The sequence below is a fragment of the Schistocerca piceifrons genome, chromosome 2 (assembly GCF_021461385.2).
Source record: "Schistocerca piceifrons isolate TAMUIC-IGC-003096 chromosome 2, iqSchPice1.1, whole genome shotgun sequence".
Lineage (NCBI taxonomy): Eukaryota > Metazoa > Arthropoda > Insecta > Orthoptera > Acrididae > Schistocerca > Schistocerca piceifrons.
In genome coordinates, this window is record NC_060139.1 from 629,345,908 (window position 1) to 629,366,657 (window position 20,750).

The 20,750-nt window shown below is 37.7% G+C and overlaps 1 protein-coding gene across 1 annotated transcript in view; it reads right to left on the bottom strand.

The window, feature by feature from the left end:
* Positions 1-20,750, bottom strand: part of LOC124777343 (fibronectin type-III domain-containing protein 3A) — a 317,923-nt gene that overhangs the window by 14,284 nt on the left and 282,889 nt on the right. Inside the window, exons 14-18 of the mRNA XM_047252707.1 lie at positions 18,373-18,642; positions 16,965-17,218; positions 10,694-10,897; positions 7,656-7,822; positions 6,198-6,325 (exon numbers count right to left, since the gene is read on the bottom strand). Coding sequence (XP_047108663.1) covers positions 6,198-6,325; positions 7,656-7,822; positions 10,694-10,897; positions 16,965-17,218; positions 18,373-18,642 — 1,023 coding nt within the window. The remainder of the gene's footprint in view (positions 1-6,197; positions 6,326-7,655; positions 7,823-10,693; positions 10,898-16,964; positions 17,219-18,372; positions 18,643-20,750) is intronic.

Here is a 20,750-nt window from a genome sequence, read left to right on the forward strand (position 1 = left end):
CTGCACAGAGTTATGATTAAAGTTCAGGGAACAATGTTAGGTAACTGAATATCAGTTTCATATAACAAACAAATGCTCTCAGGAGGTATGAATGTTGAGAGGTCCACATCTAACTGGCATCTCGTCCCTCCCAAAGGCGCCTTATCGAAGGCACCTTCAGTGATAGGCAGGAGGGTTTGCACACACTGATGAAGTCAAGGGCTGTGCCGGTGGTAGCATATATAGCCCCACCCAAGCTGGAGTTGTCTTGACAGAGGAGCCAGACAAGGTGTGTCCTACAATATAGGACAGGGAGGGCTCAAAAAGGTGTAGGGAAGCCACCCTCTTCCTTGGAGAGTAAACCCTAAAAAGATCCATGTCCTCTAGGGTGGGAGTTGGGTACGGTGTCAATAACCTTGCACAATAAAAACGTGATACTGAGGACCCACAAGGGCCTCAGATAATAGATGGGATACACAGAACATGATTTTGGCAGAGAAAAAGGAAGAAAGATTTGGCAATAGTATCTTGGCATATACAAACAATATTGAAACCTGAAAAAAATGAAAGAAATAACTGAAGAGCTTACAAAGTTTAAGTACAATATTGTGGCATTACAGGAAGTGAGGTGGCAAGGGCAAGGGCAGATAGATATGCCTCAGTATTCTGTACTGTACAGCAGACCAGAAAGAACACACAAATTTGCAATAGGATTTATAATAACAAAAGAGCTTAGGAAAAGTCTTTTGGAATTTGAATCTATCAACAGAATACTCAGCAGACTGAGAATAAAAGAGAACTGCAGGAATATAACAATAACAACAGCACATGCACCAACAGGGGTTGCAGAAGAGCATTAGAAGAAGGAATAAAAGAACAGTTTTGACGAAAACCTTGAAAATACATATAGTAAAGTACAAAACTATGATCTACTGCCAATTTTGGATGACTTTAACGCACAGGTTTGGGGAAATGAGAGTGGAAGAGTACCAAGGAGATACACATTACATGAAGAAAGTATTGAGGATGGAGACACATTAGTTTGCTGCTAGAAATAATTTACTCTCAAAAGTACATGTTTCCTACACAAAAGAATATATCTTGGAACATGGAAATCAAGTGTAAATGGAGTAGTTAACCCAATAGATCATGTGTAGTGAACTATGATATGCTACATCAGTCATAGATGTACGGATCTGTAGGGGTCCAAAGTGTGATTCAGACCATTATGCTATAAAGTCTTAGTGAGAGAGAAGCTGGCAGTAACGCATAAAACTGGAATGGGAAAAAAGGCAATTTGAAAAAAAAAAAAGAATGATCCTGGAAATGTAAAAGCATATGAAATAAAAATTAAAGATGTCCTGCAGCCAGCAAGAAAACAATGAGACATCCAGACAGACAGAGCAGGTCCAAAAAGAGATGAAAGAGATGGAGAGAGAGAGAGAGAGAGAGAGAGAGAGAGAGAGAGAGAAAGACAAGAAGAAATGTGGCCATGTGTAAGTAACTAAGGTCTAATGCTGATAGAATATGTATGAAAAGCGAATGGCTGAAAGCAAAATTTCAGGAGACAGAAGAACTAAAGGAATACAATGAAACAAACTTCTCTCATGCAATAGGAAAGAGAAAAAATGCACAGAAAACGAATGCAAAAATAGAAATGGCAAGACAATCAGAGGTAAACAAAAAATATTGCAGAGATTGGCAGAATATTTTGAAGATATGCTCAATACCAACTCAAACCGGGTCTCAAGACATCTACAATAACAGGAGAAGAACATAAGAGGTAAGAGAAAATGAAAGGGAAGAAACATGAAAAATAACAATGCAAGAGATGGAGTCAATGACATAAATTGAAAAATATCCATGCACCTGGTGAAGTGAGGATAGTGTCAGAACTCAAAGTCTGGCCGATCCTCTTAATCACGAAATACATGAACTAATAAATAAAATTTAGGAAAATGAAAGCATGCCTGAGGACTGGAAGATTGTGACACACACACACACACACACACACACACACACGGTGTGTACAAAGTCTTGCCGGGATTATAACAATTTATTACAGAATAACCATTTGACATAATAATTTACATTTGATGCCGTTACATAGGTTACTGTTACCAGTTTTTTTTTTTTTAAGACCACTTACATTAGTAAGCCTCAGCGTTTGCTCCCTTGGTAGGTCGGAGAATGTTGAGGCGGTATTCCTGTTCCAACCAGGTGTTTCGTAACCTGTGTTCTGTCACAGTACCCACAACAGCTCGTATCCTAGCCTTCAGTCCGTCGACGTCAGCAACTGGTGTGATGAAGACTTTGTCCTTGATATAGCCCCATGATAGTGCATGATTTCCTGGATGAAACATTTCCGGATCGGTGGATTGGAAGGAATGGTCCAACACCCTGGCCATCCCGTTCTCCAGACATTACGCCCCTTGACTTTTTTTGGGGGGGGGCTGTATCAAGCAGAGTCTTCATCACACCATTTGCCGATGTCAAGGAACTGAAGGCTAGGATACAAGCTACCGTGGGTACTGTGACAGAACACATGTTACGAAACACCTGGCGGGAACTGGAATACTGCCTCAACATTCTCCGAGCTACCAAGGGAGCACACGTTGAGGTTTACTAAAGCTTACAACATCTTTCTGGAGTGCTGAATGAAAGGATAAAGAAGTGCACTGAAAATACCCTTGGAGAATAACAATGTGGTTTTCAGCCAAATAAAGGCACTTCTGACAAGTTATTTGTCATTAGACAAATAATGGAAAAATTTTACAAATATGACACAGAGCTCCACTTCCTGTTTGTTGATTTCAAACATGCTTTTGCTAGCATTGTATAAAGTACAAAATGAACTAGGCATGTGTGACCTGGGAGTGCTGTTCAACATAGCACTGCAAAGTCTGAAACAAAAAATAGACAAGAGAGGAACAATAATGATGAAATGGAGTCTGATATGTTCATATGCAAGTGATATCACAATTGTGGCAAGAGATGTAAACACTTTTTAAAAAATGTACAAAATAATGGAAGCAGAAGGAGCAAAAACTGAACTTATGATGGTAAACAAAAGCACGACTAAATACATGCTTAGTTGTAATGCAAGAAGACCACCACATGAACTGTAGGCCTCTAATAAATGTTTCAAAGCTGTCAGCTGCTTCCATGGTTTAGGTGTCCCCTTAACCGCCAATAATAATATGAGACAATGTTTTAGAGAAAGGACACAACCAGGAAACAGAGCCTATTATGCAAACTTAAAAGTATTCAAGAATTCTCTAATTACAAGATCAACCAAGTTAAGAGTACACTATTCCCTTGTGCAACCAATTGTTATATACTGGTCAGAAATGTGGACAATGACAAGAGCAGATAATGAAAAACCTAAGGGCATTTGAAAGGAAAATCCTGTGAAAAATGTATGGGCCTGTGAGGTATGCAGACGAGTGGAGAGTAATTTACAACTGTGAAATACAAGAGCTTATACAAGGGAAAGATACAGTGAAATTTGCTAATCTCAAAGAATAAGTTTGTTGGGAACTATGGAGGGGATAAAAGAAGACAGGATGCCCAAACGAATAAAAGGCAGATTGTATTCTGCCAGAAGGATGGGCTGACAAGAGCTAGATGGCTGGACAATGTGCTGGCTGACCTCACCAAAATGGAGATCTGAGGATGGAAGATAGCAGAGAAGAGATGTATGGAGAAAGATTGTTGAGCAGGCCCATCAAGCGTTGCAGTCCACAGAAGAAGAAGCGACATCTCTTGGTAGTGATGGAAGTGCAGGCTTCTGCACTGCCTGGTTGACCTAAAATCAGTGTATCTAAATCTGAGTTTGTCTTTACATATAGACAGAAAAATATGACACAGGAATTTCATTTATATAATGTATAGATGACGAAGACATGTACAGATGCATAGATTCTGGTAATAATAGTTTAGGGTGGCTCAATGGTTTAGTGTAAGTCTTTCAATTAGGTGCCACTTCATGTCGATACTGGACAGTATTGACTTGATCCATGAAGCTGTGGGCGACTCTACAAAATGTGTAAAACCGAGAACAAGAAACAATAGGTCACACAACCGCAACAATAATGTCTTGGAGTGAGCAGTTAACCAGCGAGCCGCAGGGAGTGATGAAGATGAAATGGACACAATCCTGCAGCAACAGCTCATGCTGCAAGTTCTACCATTCACCACTGAAGGATTAAAAAACCGTTTTCACATCAGTTGTTTATTTTGATTCATCATAGTTCAGACAATTTGCATGAAAAATTTATAATTATATATACAAACCTTCCTTGTAAGTTTGTCTACCTATCAAGAAATGGTGTCAAAATACATGCAGTAAGTAGTTCCTGTGAGTAGCCTGAACATACAGACAGAAACGACCACGGTACTTCAGTTTAATATTTTCAAATGAAATCATTCCACTTCTAGCCATTAAAAAATCACTTATTGTGAAAAACAATGTTCTAACAGACAAAAGAAGAACAATTTCATTTAAAAATTTCATGAACTCTGTGGACCGAGGTATAATCACAATTATCAATTTATCATTATAGAGGTGGTTGTAAAATAATGACATCAGTTATATGCAGGAAAATGGAAAGACTGGTACTAGTTGACTTTGGGGAAGATCAGTTTGGGTTCTGGAGAAATGTAGAAACATGTAAAGCAATACTGACCCTACAACTTACTTTAGAATATAGAATGAAGAAAGGTAAACCTACGTTTATAACAATTTTAGAATTAGTGAAAGCTTGAGACTATGTTGGCTTGAAGATAGCAGAGATAAAAAAAAAACAGGAACTGAAAGTTTTAAAAGTGAAAGGAATTAGGGAAGATTTAGTTGAGAAGAGAGTGATACAGGACTGTAGCCTATCCCCAATGTTACTAAATCTGTACACTGAGCAAGCAGTAAAGGAAATCAAGGACATCCTTGACAAAAGAGTGAAAGCACAAGGATAAAAATACAAAAACTTCGAGGTTTGCCAATGGTATGGTAATTCAGTTGGAGATGGCAAAGAACTTGATAGATCAGTCAAACAACATGGAGTATCTCGAAAAGAGATCATAAGATGAATATTAAGACAGAAAAATACCAGTGATGTAAGAAAGTCGAATCATAATTAGATCATCATGAGGGCACTAGATCAGGAAATGATACATTATTTATTTATTTATTTATTTATTTATTTATTTATTTAGAAGTAATATATGGATTTTGTTATTGGACATCATCATCATCCATGTGTGTAAAATAACACTGAAACAGCAAGGAAAGAATTCCTGAAAAAGATAATTTTGCTAACATCAAATATAGGAAGTGTTTCCTGGTAGTATTTGTTGGAGTGTAGCCTTGTGAGGAAGATAAATGAGGATGACAAACAAATCAGTCAAGAAGAGTAAAGAAGATTTTCAAATTTGGTGCTAGAGAATAATACTGTAGATTAGATGGGTAAATCAAATAACTAATGAAAAAGTATTGAACCTAATTATGAAGAACAGAACTACTGGTGCAAAATTTAAGATTTACTGGTTGCAGGACACACCATGAGACATCAAGAAACTGCCAATCTGATAATGGAGGTAAGAGTAGGGGGGTAAAATATGTAGAGGGAAACCACGGCTTGAACGTAGAAAGCAGTTTCAGGTTACAGTAATTATGTGGAGTTGAATAAGCTTGCACAAGATAGACTAGTGTGGAAAAGTGGATTAAATCCAACTTCAGACTAAAGAACACAACAATAACAATGATCACATCAATGAAATTTTTCAAAATGAACTTTTGTAGGAGAAAGGTTTCTAGCCTTCTGGTAATTCCACTCAAAACCTCTCAATGCTGTTTCCCAGTTTTCAACTTATGTCACAGAAGACAATGGATACATCACGTAACCAAGAGTAGCTTCGAAACAGAGCCACCATATTTATCACATTTATTTTTGAGAATTATGACAAAATCTTCAAAATTGTCTGGCCTGAATATTAAAAAGTGACAAAAGCAAACAAACATTCCACGGCCTTTACATGACATAACTGGAAGTATTGTAGTTTTGGCTAGAGGTACAATAAAGCAACAGTATATGCAATATGCCAGTCTAACAAATACCAATGCAGCACAAAAATCACAAAATTAGAATTAACAGATTAATTTATATAATAACAACCACATGAAAAGAACTGCAAAAATAATGTTAAAACATGTAGGCACATACTTGCTTGTAATCCTGGTCTCTCACACGTGCAAGCTGCACTTGATATATAACAGGATCAGCCCCAATTGGCTTACAAGAATTCCACTCCACCAGACAACTTCTCTGCTGGATTTCAGTTGTCTTAGGAGCTAACAACAAAAAAAAGAAAATAATCGTGTCAATCCCTTTGCCAATAAAAAAGACCAATACTTTATTTCATGATCTATACTTATTATGGTAAGAAGATGGCCTCTTTTTGGCAGACTGCACTAAGATGTTATACAAAATTCTAACTAAGTTATTACAATAAGGAACAGAATTTGATCAAAATTAAAAGTAAAAACTCAATTTGGTAACAAATAAAATGTTTATTAAGAGTAGTAATACATAATAATAAAATCTCCAACAGTAACCCATTAATAAAATTAGAAATTTAGCAGTAACTTATCTTGTGCCATTACTTGGTGAAAATGATAATTTAGGGTAAAGACAGTAGAAACAATTTGATACCAGAACCACAACAGTCCTTGAAGCTTTCAATTTCCTTATACAGATCAAAAGGAAAATTAGTATAAGACTGAATACACTCTTGTGGTATGGTCAATGCATACAGGGCCCAAATTCTAATTTCTGCCACTTGAACCAAACACTCCTCCTGTGATATTTCAAGGTTATACGCAGCTCATCATCAGTACTTTGAAGTCTGAACCATGGTTACAAATTTTACAATTTTATAAACAGAAGAACATTTTGAAATCAATTATGAAAGCCACAAACTACATAAAGCTTTTTGGTTGGACAGAAATTAAGAAATCAACATCAGAGATCTCCACATTTTGCTGCATTTGCTTCTGTTCAATAAACTACATACCGATAAAAAAAGTATTTATTTACACTTCAGCCCTGTGTTAAGTGTACTAAATTTGCAAGACAAACAATTTAATATACTAAATACTTGGTAAATACCTTGGCAACATCAATGTTTGTAAATAAAACTATATAAACCTAGATTAACCTGACAGGCAGTGCCACTGAAGAAGTTAAGTTACTTTATAGTGCTATATACCACTGAATGCCACTTTAGTCACTGTTGCTCAGATTTTCCAACAGAGAACTACATATGTATACTGATAAAATTCATTTAAACACCTGATTAATGTTTGAAAATTTTTTGTTGTTTATTTTATAGGCACATTGCACCTGATTTTATATCCAAGCACTTGGACCCAACTTCTCTCTTTCTAATAAGTCCCAGATGGCCCCTATAACATATCTGATTATTTTAAGGCAATTTATATTATTTCTTCAAGCAGCAAAATTTGCTCTAAAACTAGTAATAATAGTCTGGCTTCTCGTAATGTTGTAGCAGCAAATCACAAGCAGATAACATTACAATAGCTATAAGTATAGACTTTAATACTAGAGCAGCTTTTATTCTGACAAGACAGGAAAGCTCTGTCCATAACATGGCAACTTTACCTTTAAGGGCAGGTGGTGGTGCTCTTGAAGTGGTATGTTCCACAACATCAGAAAAATCCCCTTGTCCTGCATCATTGCTAGCTGCTATTCTAAATCTGTATGTGGTTAGTTCCTGCAACCTGTTAACTTTGTAACTGTGGCTGGCACCCTGATACACACACTGAAATCTGTAATAAATAAATAATAAATAAAAACAAAAAACATATGAAACTGTTTTACCAATATTAGTGGCAGAGATACATAAATACATTTTGTAAAGTCATGGTAGATATGAATGGAGTTTGTTTTAAACATGGCTAACAGCAGCAACCGTAAATAAATTTTCAATATGTAAAAAGTATACAGCAAACTGGTTGCATAGGTTTAATGTAAAAACTTTGAACATGTTTTGATACCACTAAGGATATCTTCTCAAAAGGCAGTCACATAAATTCTAACGTCATGTAATTTATATGATTTCATTCTGAAGATACCATTAGGTGTATCAAAACCTGGTCAAAGTTTTTACTTTAAACTCGTGCAACCAGATGGCTGTATACTTTATAATTTGAAAAATATAATCTACAGTATCTATCTACACCCCGAGTCAACTTCCTGAGGATGTATGCAACCTTAAGGATTCTTGTTCAGAGGTTCTTTAAGTATCTCAGTTAGATTACTTTCACATAAATATAGGAGTGAGCCAACACTTTTCCCAAACCTTTTATTATAAATGGTTACAAAATTTGTTTGTTTGAAGAAATCATGGCAAATGAATATATCATCCAAACTAAAGTCTTTGCCGTACTGGCACAGTTGAATAGAATCCTTGCTGCGCTTCGAAAACAAGTATGCAACTGGCTCCACATTGGTTGCATATTGCTAGGTGAACAAATTCTGTTTAAAATACTGAGGAATGTTGTTTTAACTTGTCACACAATTGCTTATGCTGAATGGGAGAGATCAGGCTAAGTTACCTGTTGTGAGACACAGACAGAAGTAACAATTGTATGCCTCTGTAAGCTTTTCAACAGATTAAAACACTGCCAGACTAATATTCTTACACACAGAACCTTACCATTTATGGACAATGCTTTGACTAACTCCACTACATTGTTCACTATCTGATGCTGATCTACTCTCCCAGTGATCCTTTCGATTGACATTCTACTTGGATGAATTAAGCTGATGCATGCTTTCTTTATTTCTCTCTTGGACCCACAAAGTCTTTAAGGCATTCTGCAGTTGATATAGACATAACAGCAATATTAGCACTTCCATAGCCAACGGGTTAACATTTGACAATCCATGTCGTTGGGACTATCTTTAATATGACACAAGTACCTGGAAAAGTGAGTCATTTATTTGATAGTAGTGATTAAAGTGATTCATAATTTCAAGCTTGCCATTAACCACCAGTTTGTTCTGAAGAAGACCTATTTTGGTGACTTCCTTGCATATGCCCTTTCTGGGAGAATGCTTTGAATGGGAAAAGGAGCACCAGATGTAAATTGTAAAAGTCAGCAAGTCACAACACCTACTACGACAGAAAAGCAACGATGAGGATCTGAGGGGAAACCAATAAATTTATGTGCCTGAAAGTACCATTAGGTCTAGAGCGAGTGAGAGATACGATTAGGGACACGAAGAATCTGTGAAAACAATAAGATGGAAAAATGTATAACTAGCCATTTTTAGCAAAATAATGTGAAAGTGTTAATTTTTACAGACATCAAGATTTTTGTGATTTTGCAACATAAAATTGTTATAAATTTGTGGACAGAGTTTACTAATATTCATAACTGATAGTTATTGAATCTAAAAGCTGCATTTTGACATCTTAGCTCCTCAAGGCTGAGGTTTGCGTACGATCTTAAACCGACAGTTCATTTGCTGTAATGAACTATCATGACATGACGGAAATAACACTGAATTTGACAAAAACCACCAACTTCGGCAAAAAAGTAACATAATTTCACAAAATGTAATGCCGAATCTGACATAATGTAACACTGGCTGTGGCAAAACATAGCACAGAATTTGGCCATAAAATAAAATGATTTTTTCCTGTCCCTAATGAAAAGCAATGTTTCTGTAAACAGTATATATGACTGGATGGGAATATTATAGTAAATCAAACAACTTTTCCTATGAATTCTTCTTTTAAGGATATATAATTTTTCAATATTATTTCAAGACCACTAGATGCACTTCTGCTAATGACAAGTTTCATGAAGCCATCATGGAAGAACTCCGCCTTCTATATTTATAACCAGGTCTTTATCACTGTCTGTGATTCTTCATTGAAGTAATAGTTAGGCCTACATCAACAGAAGACTTACTTCATTTTAGGAAATATATGAAAACCACAGGAGACAAAATCTGGTTTGTATGGTGGACACAGTATTTCCACATGTTTCACCCTCAAACTCTTTCATGCTGATGTGTTAAGTGTACAGCCCAATGTGGTCTTGTTCCAACAAAACATTTTCTTTCCCATCAAATTTTCCGGAGGCAAAGTTGTATGTAGAAGCACAAATTCAATACGGGTAACTTTACTGGCGTCCTTCCTCTCTATAATGCAAAAAATATTCACTAAAATTATTATCTTCCAATTTAAGGCCATTTTTGAACTTTTTCTGTAGCATATATCCATGTCAATATTAAGTGGACTGGAATTTTTGGGTTTATAATGGTGGACTGGAGTTTCACATGAAATTGTAATGTTGTAGGAAGAAACACTTTCAGTCTTGTATGACATCGTCATCTGCCGGCAAATTTGAAGTCTGCAGTCTTTCATTTTGGGCACGGGCATTTGTGGAACCAATTGAGCACTAATCTTCGAAAAGTCAAGCACAGCAGTAATAACCGACAAACTTCGGTGAAATTCTCATTCTACCATCAATTTTCCACTTGGTAATGTGCCATTTGATTGAATCTTCAATGTCATTATCATGTGAAAACCATTTCCATCCATAAGTTTTGCACTCCAGCGTATATTAATAGTAATGAAATACACTTAAGACTAAATATAAAAAATGTTATAGTTAGGCACTCACTCTTTTGACCAAGAATTCTCCATTTCCAAAATATACTGTGTGAAGTCAAGGTTTTTACCATCACCCCACTTAAATTTCAGATAATTATGTCCAGTTCCAACACACTCAAGTTTAGGGGGTGCAGGTGGTAAAGGAAGGGTAGAAGCTCGCAGTACAGGACAAAATGGTCCTGGGCCAACACTATTCACAGCCTGAATCCTTATCCTGAAAAATATAAAGAAATAATTATTTGACAGCTAATAGTGTACATGGCCATTAATTAGGCAAGTTTCTAACAAACAACAACAACATTATAAAGAAGGGATAGCTATTTTCTTCAGTTTATTTATTTTGTTTTAACATACATGGGCAGCCTGAAAAGTTCTCGGCCTCACGGTGAAAATAACAAATTATGCTTTCAAAGAAGTTTATTTTTCAACATCATCTCCTCTAACATCAATACATTTTATCCAACAGTGTTCCAATACCATTAACCCCTCTGAAGAATTCCTTCAGAAGTGCTCACAGTACCCACCTACTGCCGCAATGGCTTCTTGACTGGACAAGAGGTGCTGACCAGTAAGGAATTTCTTTGGTTTTGAGAACAGATGGAAACCCAAGGGGATCAAAGCTGGGAAATAGGGTGGATGTTGCAGCACTTCATAGGGCAAATTCCTCAATTTCCCCATTGCCAAGACACTTCTGAGGGCTGGTGAAGAGGGCTGGTGATTTTTTCCCCATTGTTTTCACGAATGCTTGCATCCTGTTTCATTAGAAGTTTAGATTAGTACTCTCAGTTTTGCCTTTCTCAAGACAGTCAACCAACTAAATTCCTTTAACATCCCAAAACATCAATACCATTATCTTTCCTCATGATGGCACAGTCCTTGCCATCTTTGGAGCTGAAGAACTGGTTTCTATCCACTGCACAGATAGCTGTTTGGATTTGGGTATGTAGTGGTGAACTCATGTTTCATCCACTGTCACATATTAATGCAAAAAGTCACTTCTGTTTTTCCTAAAACACACCAAGCCCTTTACAGAAAGTGTTGTGCAAATGTGTTTGTGATCCACAGTGAGCAGAAGCGGCACTCACTTTTCACAAAGCTTTCCCAAGTTCAATTCCTGGTGCAAGAGGTGACCATCACGTTCCTTTGCTATCCCTAGTGCTTTTGCTATTTTATGTACCTCTATAAGTAAATTTTCCAAACTCATATTAAGCACTTAGTTGATGATCTCCAGTGTGGTTGCACTTTTTGGATGTCCCACCTAGAATGCTTTCACGGCCACATTTAACTCTGCTGCCGATTTCTTCAAATTTATTTCTGGAAATTGAAGGTGAAGTGGCACTACATACATTTACAAGCAGCAAATGGATTTTGACTGGTGCTGAACTTTCTTTTACGAACGATTTAATCACTGCACAATGCTCGATTTTTTTCCGTTTTCAACACCATGCACACCACAACTGCTTTAAATGACTGCCTACAGCCAACTGCTGCCTAGAATGACTTGCAATTTTAAGTGACATATACTAACATGCGCAGCAACGTAAGAAGGGGGGGGGAATCATGTGAGTAGTGGCGAGATCTTGGGGGTGAGGCCGAGAACTCATCAAACAGCCCTCTTAATATGATTCTTTTGAGAACAAAGCTATAATATAGACTAAAAAAGTAGGGTTCCACAGATGTTTATAACAGCAGACAACCACAAATGTGGATTACAATTTCAGTCTCTATAAAGTAAATATTTGAGATAAGTTTTTCACGTAACACTAAGTGAGGAAGCTTTAAATAAAACAATGCCTTTAAATATAATCCAAATCAAATAATGGAAAATCCAGTGTCAAATGTAACAATATTAGAAAAGGATAGTTGCTAATCATCATACAGCGGAGATGCTGAGTCGCAGATAGACACAACGTAAAGACTAACACAATACGCTTTCGGCCAACAAGGCCTTTGACAAAAATAAAAACACACACACACACACACACACACACACACACACACACACACACACACACACACACACACACACTACCACAGTCTCTGGCAGCTGAAACCAGACTACTCTGTTCTATTGTCTATTTTTGTCAAAGGCCTTGTTGGCCAAATGCTTACAGTGTGACAGTATTTTCATTGTGTCTATCTTTGACTCATCATCTCTTCTATATAGTGAGTAGCAACTATCCTTTTCGTGATATTGTTAAAATATAATCCAAATCAGTAGTGATCTTATGGTAGATCAGTGAAAAACCGCCAGCAGTACTTAGTTCTACACAGCTTTATAGTGTCATGCGAGCTGAATTTCTACTGCAATGACAGCCACAAGCAGTAGAGCAGCAGTGCCTCGGATAATAGTGTATTTGTTTTTGTACAGCAGAACGCAGGTAAAGCTAGATAGAGCCTGTGTCTGCTGTGCACAGATGCAAGGGGAACTGGTCACTGCATGGAAGCAGTTGGATGCTGTGTTATTAACAGTCAGCAGGCTTCAGGCCGGCCCTGCGCAATGCGGTTGCAATGAGGTACTTGTACTAAAAGCCACAGCACCTCAGGCAGTGTTGTCACTTGTGACCTACGATTTCAAGCACTTCCCAATATGCCTGACATGACTAGTCAACATACACCTGAGGGCAAATGACAAAACGTGATGGGACACGGAGCTAAGTGTGGAAGGTTAAACTTTGTACTAGCTGCAAGCCTGTCCCCTTCACAACTTGGAAATGGGTTTGAATTCTTGCCCTTCGGTGAGAGGTTATCTGAGACACGAAAGGATATCCTGTCTGTTGGGACTGAGCTGATCTTCCTGGAAGATCTGGGCAGATGCAAAGAGTGGGTTTATTGCACACTGGTAGTTCCAACAGTAAGCATATAACAGATCCTTCAAGGAAATAGCGGTAAGTTGGGTAAGAAGGCCAGTGTTCACTTGATACATTTGCCACGGGTCTCATCAAAAAGCAGAATCAATAAACATAGTGCTTTATCCTATACTCACAAAAACAGCATGAAAATAAAATCAGTGGAGGTTCCTAACTCATGTACTAGCTTATCAACAGTCAGTCTTTCTGCGTACGATTTGCGAGCCGAACAGGAATGGGAACAAGTGGCAGTGATACGTGAAGTACCCTCTGCAATACAGTGTACAGTGGCCTGCAGAGTGCAGATGTAGATGTAGATGTAGATGAAGTGAGAAAAACATATTCTTTTTTCTGAATATAAAGGACAACTTGAGAGTAAAAGCTTGACCTGGAATGTTCCAACTATGCTGAACCCCCAACACTTAACCAAATATTTTTCTGTATAAGATCCACAAATTGCCTGAAAATGGTGGCAGCATATTGTGTCCAAAGTGTGTATGTATTTAGGGAAAATCCCCGCACAGTACAAAACACTCTATATGAATTGTAAATCAGGCGCAGAATAAAGATGACAAAATGGAAGAATAGTTCTTTTATAGAGGGATATGGTACACAAACTGAGTAAGTTAAGCACATCAAGCATAATAGAGAGAGAAACACCCGGCACAAAAGCAGAGCCACAAATCACAGAGCCAATGGAAAGCATAAATTTTGTATGCAACAGCAAACACACAGGAAGTGTATGCAACCAGGGTTCTGCTTACTGAAAAAGAGTTCACTGACTTAGGTAATATTGTCAGAAATTCAATGAGCAACTTTTTCAGGTGTTAGTAGTATGAAAAGGAAAGTTGCTACGCACTATATAGGAGAGATGTTGAGTCGCAGATAGGCACAGCAAAAAGACTGTCACAAATAAAGCTTTCGGCCATTACGGCCTTTGTCAACAATAGACGACAGAGACACACACACACACACACACACACACACACACACACACACACACACACACACACAAAAAACTGCAGTCTCGGGCAACTGAAACCACACTGCAAGCAGCAGCACTAGTGCATGATGAGAGTGACGACTGGGTGGGGGTAAGGAGGAGGCTGAGGCAAGGAGGGGGAGGGATAGTATAGTGGGGTAGCGGACAGTGAAGTGTTGAAGGTTAGACGGAGTGCATGGAAGAGGTGGGGGGAGGGGCAGTGGGGGGGGGGGGGGGGGGGGGAGGGGGTGTGCAAGGAGTGGAAAAAGAGAAAAGTAAAAAGACTGGGTGTGATGGTGGAATGACAGCTATGTAGTGCTTACTTTAGGGAGTAGATCACAGAAAGCTGTGTGTTGAACGAAACTATTCTGAATACGACCCACAGCCATTTTGATCTCTAATGTTCAACTAGCCAAAGGTCACTGCACTCTGTCTGACCTGCAGCACTTCACTCCCCTTCCCCGCCCCAGCCTCTTCCTTACCCCCACTCAGTCGCCAGTCCCTTCAAACACTGGTGCTGTTGCCAGAGACTGCAGTCGTGTGAGTGAGTTGCATATGCTTGTGTGTGTGTGTGTGTGTGTGTGTGTGTGTGTGTGTGTGTGTGTGCGCGCGCGCGTGTGATGTCTATTGTTGACAAAGGCCTTAATGGCCGAAAGCTTCATTTGTGACAGTCTTTTTGTTGCGCCTATTTTCTCCGCTATACGGCGATTAGCAACTTTCCTTTTCATAGTATTGTTACATTTCATCCTGGATTTTCCACTGTTTGATTTTTCAGATATTCACATATGGAAGTTATGAAGCATGGTGAATGCTGAAACTGTACAATTTTCATGTAGTGATGCATGCCTGTGTGTGTATTCAACAAGAATCACAACATGGATCTGAATGGTGAGAAAGATGTATTATCACCCGCATTATTTGAATGTATTCTTAGATTTACAAGCTTGATAAAGAACCTATAAAAATTAGTAGCCTTTACTTTAGGGAGTAGATCACACAAAGCTGTGTGTTGAACGAAACTATTCTGAATATGACCCACAACCATATTGATCTCAAATGTTCAACTATCCAAAGGTCACACACAAACATTAAAACATTCAGATTAATGCTTCAGATGCCTTCCCTGACTAAATGAATGACTACTTTCAGAAACCTTCCTTAAAAAAGAAACAGGAAATTGCTCATTTCCTCTTATATTCAATTTAATGGCTCATTCACTTACACCAGAGCAGAATCTTTATCATCCAGTAGGATAGGCAGTGCTCCATCTTTTGGTTCACACTGCACAATTCATTCATACAAAATAATGTGATGCACAGTCAGCTTCAAAGCTAGAGAATCTTTTTCATTTCTGTGTAACTCTCAAGGGATTTCAAAGTCTGTATGCACAAAAACAACACAAGGTAGCAGAGAATATTCTTTGGGATGCTTAACTACAATCTCATTTCAAAATTAAAGAAGACTCCAATATAGTGTTTGGCTGAAATAGAAGAATGCTGACTGAAATAGAATCTCCTAGATATTGATGAGCAAAATAAAATTTTCCTTAGGAAGTGCAGGAACACCACCACTTACAATTGGTGTACATGGTACCCAGGGACAAAGAAATGCAAAAGTTTGGGGAAACCCTAAGTTTCTTTGTGCAAGAAAGATTGTAAGGAAAGGTGCTACAATTTACAAGCAGTTCAGTATAACAGTTTAAAGACTGTACAACAGGAAAAAGATGCTTACAAAAATGAAGATTTGTGACACGTCATTCTGGAATCTCAATAGTGGCATTTTAGCAACAAACGTTTCTTGTCGTCTACCCAAATCCTCCATAATCTAAACGGCGATATAAATCAGTTAACAAGGTTCTTTCAGCCCCCACCTGGCAGAGCATTTGTTGTGATACTTCAGTTCCAAAAAGGCCCTCATATGCCCATACATGTTAAAAGGATTGCGTTTTCTCTTACTGGTTATCACCAAGAAGCAATTTTAATGTTGAATATCTGACAAGGTTACTTCCCATTTTGCTACTTTTTCGCTGTTCCATCATCCTTGAGAGTTTTCCCTCTTATCATAGAAACACCCTGCATAAACGTTGCAATTATCAAATTTTGAGGATTTGTTATTGCTATATATGTGTCTGCAGGGAAACTCATGGAACTGTGGCAACCACTGCCATGTCTTATAATAAGGCTACAGTATCAATCATTTTTTCAAAAAAATGGCTCTGAGCACTATGGGACTTAACATCTGTGGTCATCAGTCCCCTAGAACTTAGAACTACTTAAACCTAACTAACCTAAGGACATCACACACATCCATGCCCGAGGCAGGATTCGAACCTGCGACCGTAGCAGTCACGCGGTTCCGGACTGAGCGCCTAGAACCGCTAGACCACCGCGGCCGGCAATCATTTTTTCAATGAATAATTTATGACAACATAAATTTACAGTAACACAAACCTGTAAGTAGTTTCTGGCTGTAGCCCTTCCAATGTATGTTCTAATACAGGTCCACAAGTAGTGACAACCCTGTCACCCAAATCAATATTGTAGTGGAGAATTTCAGCACCATGACAATCTGGCTGTTGCCATGTGAGGGAGATTGTCAGTGGAGTGGCTGTGTAGCGAGGCAAGGAAACAGCTGATGGGGAAGAGGGTGGTGTTACAGCTAGTGTGCTGTCAGAAAATCCACTCCAACCTGCACTGTTACTTGCCTGAAACAAAAGAAAACGACAGTGTTTTCATTTAATATCTACTTATCCTTTTAACCAACATACAAACAAACCTGAGACCTTTTTATGTCACATGCAATAACTTCTGCTCTTTCTTTTTTTTCAAATGTGCTTCAATTTCAGTCCAAATGTCCCCTCTCATGATTGATTACTGTATACTGATACACTTTATTGTTTTATCTAATTCCTTGGGATGAGTTTATTCTTCCATCAATGTACAATACCATTACTGTGTGTACGTAGTTGCTCTAGTACTTCTTTATTTTACAGGAACAGTGTGTAGTAATAGATAAACCAAAAAGTCTCCACGCCAAAAATGAAAGTTAAACTCAGGCAAAGGATGTTTCTGAGAACAGCTACTCTAGTCTACTTCACTCGCAAATGCACATCACGGACACAAAATACAGTTCCTAATTTGAAGCATTTAAGTCTAATTTATTTAGTAAATACTGTCATGGTCACATTTGTCACTTTTTATTTCTGGATAACTGGTTTCAATCTGCTACAGATACCATCATTAGATCGACACTCCTTGGTGATAGTAGGGACCTCTGGCATGCAGCAGGCCCTACCATGCTGGCATTGAGAACACTGCTCAGCAGAAGCAGCAGGCCTGCTCCATGCCAGGAATCCTACTATCACAAAAGAATTTAGATCTGATGATCTTTGTTGTCGATCAAAATCAGTCATCCAGATACAACTGTTATTACTAAATAAATTATAAATTTACATCACTGTTTCTTGAAACAACGTTCCAAAAGATTTAAATCTAATTTAACAAATTAAAATGAACTTTAATGTGCAATTAACACTTTTTCTACATATCATTTTATTAATAAAAATAAGGCTTATTTATGCGCAAAGTTTCAGTTTTCCTAGTTTCAGTTTCTACTTCCAATTTCAATAATAGTATAATTATTATCTGTTACAAATTAACAGTAAGGCAGAGTCAATACCTAAATCATAGGTAACAACACAGCAAGCCAATCTGCTTTTTGCAACTAATTTCAAATATAATGGAAGTGCTGGCACTGTATTTGTGAAATGATGGCGGCAAGAAGCTTACACTGTAAGGAAATTTTCAGCTATTTTAAAGTGCGATGTTAACTATTGTTATTAAAATAAATATTACTCACCTGCAACCTAAAATAATATGGTGTAGCTGGGACTAGTTCTTTGATATGACAGGAATTAGCAAGACCTTGGAACACAGTACAAAATTCATTTTCATTGTCAGACTGACTCATCTCAAGGCGGTAGTCTGTGATAGTTGCACCATTGCTTACAGGCTCCAACCAATGGACGAATACGTGTTGCGAGGAACGACAGTTAACCTGAGGTGGTGAGGGTGTCTCAGGAGGTGCAGCTCCACTCAAAACTTCTAGAGGGTCTGACCAGGGGCCAGGCTATAACAAAAAAAATTAAAGTATAAGGTCATGAAACTCAGTAAATATGTATTATACTGTAGACCTGGCTATAAATTAATATAATTTGTACAGTTAATGTACTTAGTAGTAGTAGTAGTAGTAGTAGTAGTAGTTGTTGTTGTTGTTGTTGTTGGTGGTGGTGGTGGTGGTGGTGGTGGTGGTGGAGGAGGAGAAAGAGACAAGTATCACATTTACCATGAAAAAATATTTTGTTCAGGCAGTTTTGCATAGCTTTCACAATGGTTAAGAGCTGCATCATACAATACACATCTGTACTTAATTTTATTTTTTATTTTTTATTTTGACTATCACTTTCTGTCACATACTGATCATCCTAAGGCTGTAAGACACACATTCAACTGTGCATTACTCAATTGCAATGACTTATCATACTTGAAATGTTTCATTTAGGTATAGCATGATACAACACACACACATTCTTGTCTTGTAATGCAAATATTAATGTGCCTGGAACACTGCAGTACACTAGGTTCCAGGGTTGTTCAAGTTACATTAATGTTAAGGTGATGCACATCTTTAAATTTGGGCATACTAGCCTTCATGATAATGTATCTGTGAGGTGAGACATTACCATAAATCATTACAAAAAAATGGTATTTGCATGGAAGACAATTTGATTAAAAAAAAAAAGAGGGAAACTGTCAATACTGTTCAGACTAAAAGCAATCTGTGGGATCTACTTCAAACGAGTCACTGTACTTTGCACAAGATCGGGGCTGTAACCGCTCATTTAAGAAATTTTTGAATATTATTCTCATCATATCAACAACAACAAAAATGGGCATGTGCCACTTTGTTGTTATGGGCAAAGTGAACCCCAAAATCAACAAAGAGAAACATTGCTTTCAGAAGAAAAAGTGCCTTTTATCATTACAATGCACCTGTGATTGAAACCACTGTGCATATGTGAAAAATGAAGGACTCTTTATTTACTGCTGGATCATTAACACTATTACCTCCATATAATGCCTTTGAACTTTGTTCTTCCCTAAATTCCTATTCTTAATCACCAATCTCTAGCCTTCTCCAAATTAAGGGGACTTTGAAGCTGTAGGAGAACACTTTACAGTAAGGGTGCTCAACCCATCAATCACAAATGACTGGTCGATCACCATAGCTTTATGCGTGGATCTTTGAAGTCATTTGTCAGAAATCTGTTTAAACGAGCCATTTTTGCAAAATACCAGTTTGGTAGTGACATGAAGAGGGAGAAATTTCCTAGTGTTAAAAGTAATTTACAGTCATAGCAGTGTTTTTTGTAAAGCCTGTACATAAAAGTCTTTCAGCAAACATTGCATTATTTCGTGTGTCACGAAACCTGCAATACCATATGATGATGGCACAGTTATTAAGGAGTGCTTTCTGGCAGCAAGTGAGTCCTTGTTTTTTCCAATCTTAAAAACAAATCAGAGATAATATCAGCCATCAGAGACATGTCTGTGTCAAGACTACTATAACAATAGAAGTGGAATTAATGGTAGAAACTGTAAAAGGTTAACTGATAACAGATTTGCAATGCTGCTTATGTTTCTCAATGCAATTAGACGAGTCAGTAGATGGTGTTGATTCACTCCAAGCTGTAATTTTTATAAGATTGACATTTTTGAATTTCAGTGTAAAAGAAGACTTGCTTACAATTTTGATCTTGATAGATACTACAGGAGAAGACTTTTACAACGCATTAAAATCCTTTATTTCGGAATATGGTTTGCCAGTTTAGGAACTAGTCTCTATTAGTACTGATGAGTACCTTGCACGGGAGGCAATCACAAAGGATTTGTTACCTTTTGTGTGAACAACACATCTTACCTGCCTTTCTTTAAGTACCACTGTATTGTGCATCAGCAAGTGCGTTGTGGACATATTTTGAAAATGGTACATGAGTATTGTCACAAAAATTGAATTCAATTCGCTCACAGTCACTACAGAGAAAGAAAGTTTAGAGAGCAATTAGAAGAATTGGATAACCAATATGGAGAACACCTACTGCACACCAAAGTTCAGTAGCTGAGTATGGTTTTAATCATATTTAGAGAACTTCTGCCAGCAATAACATCTTCTGCGTC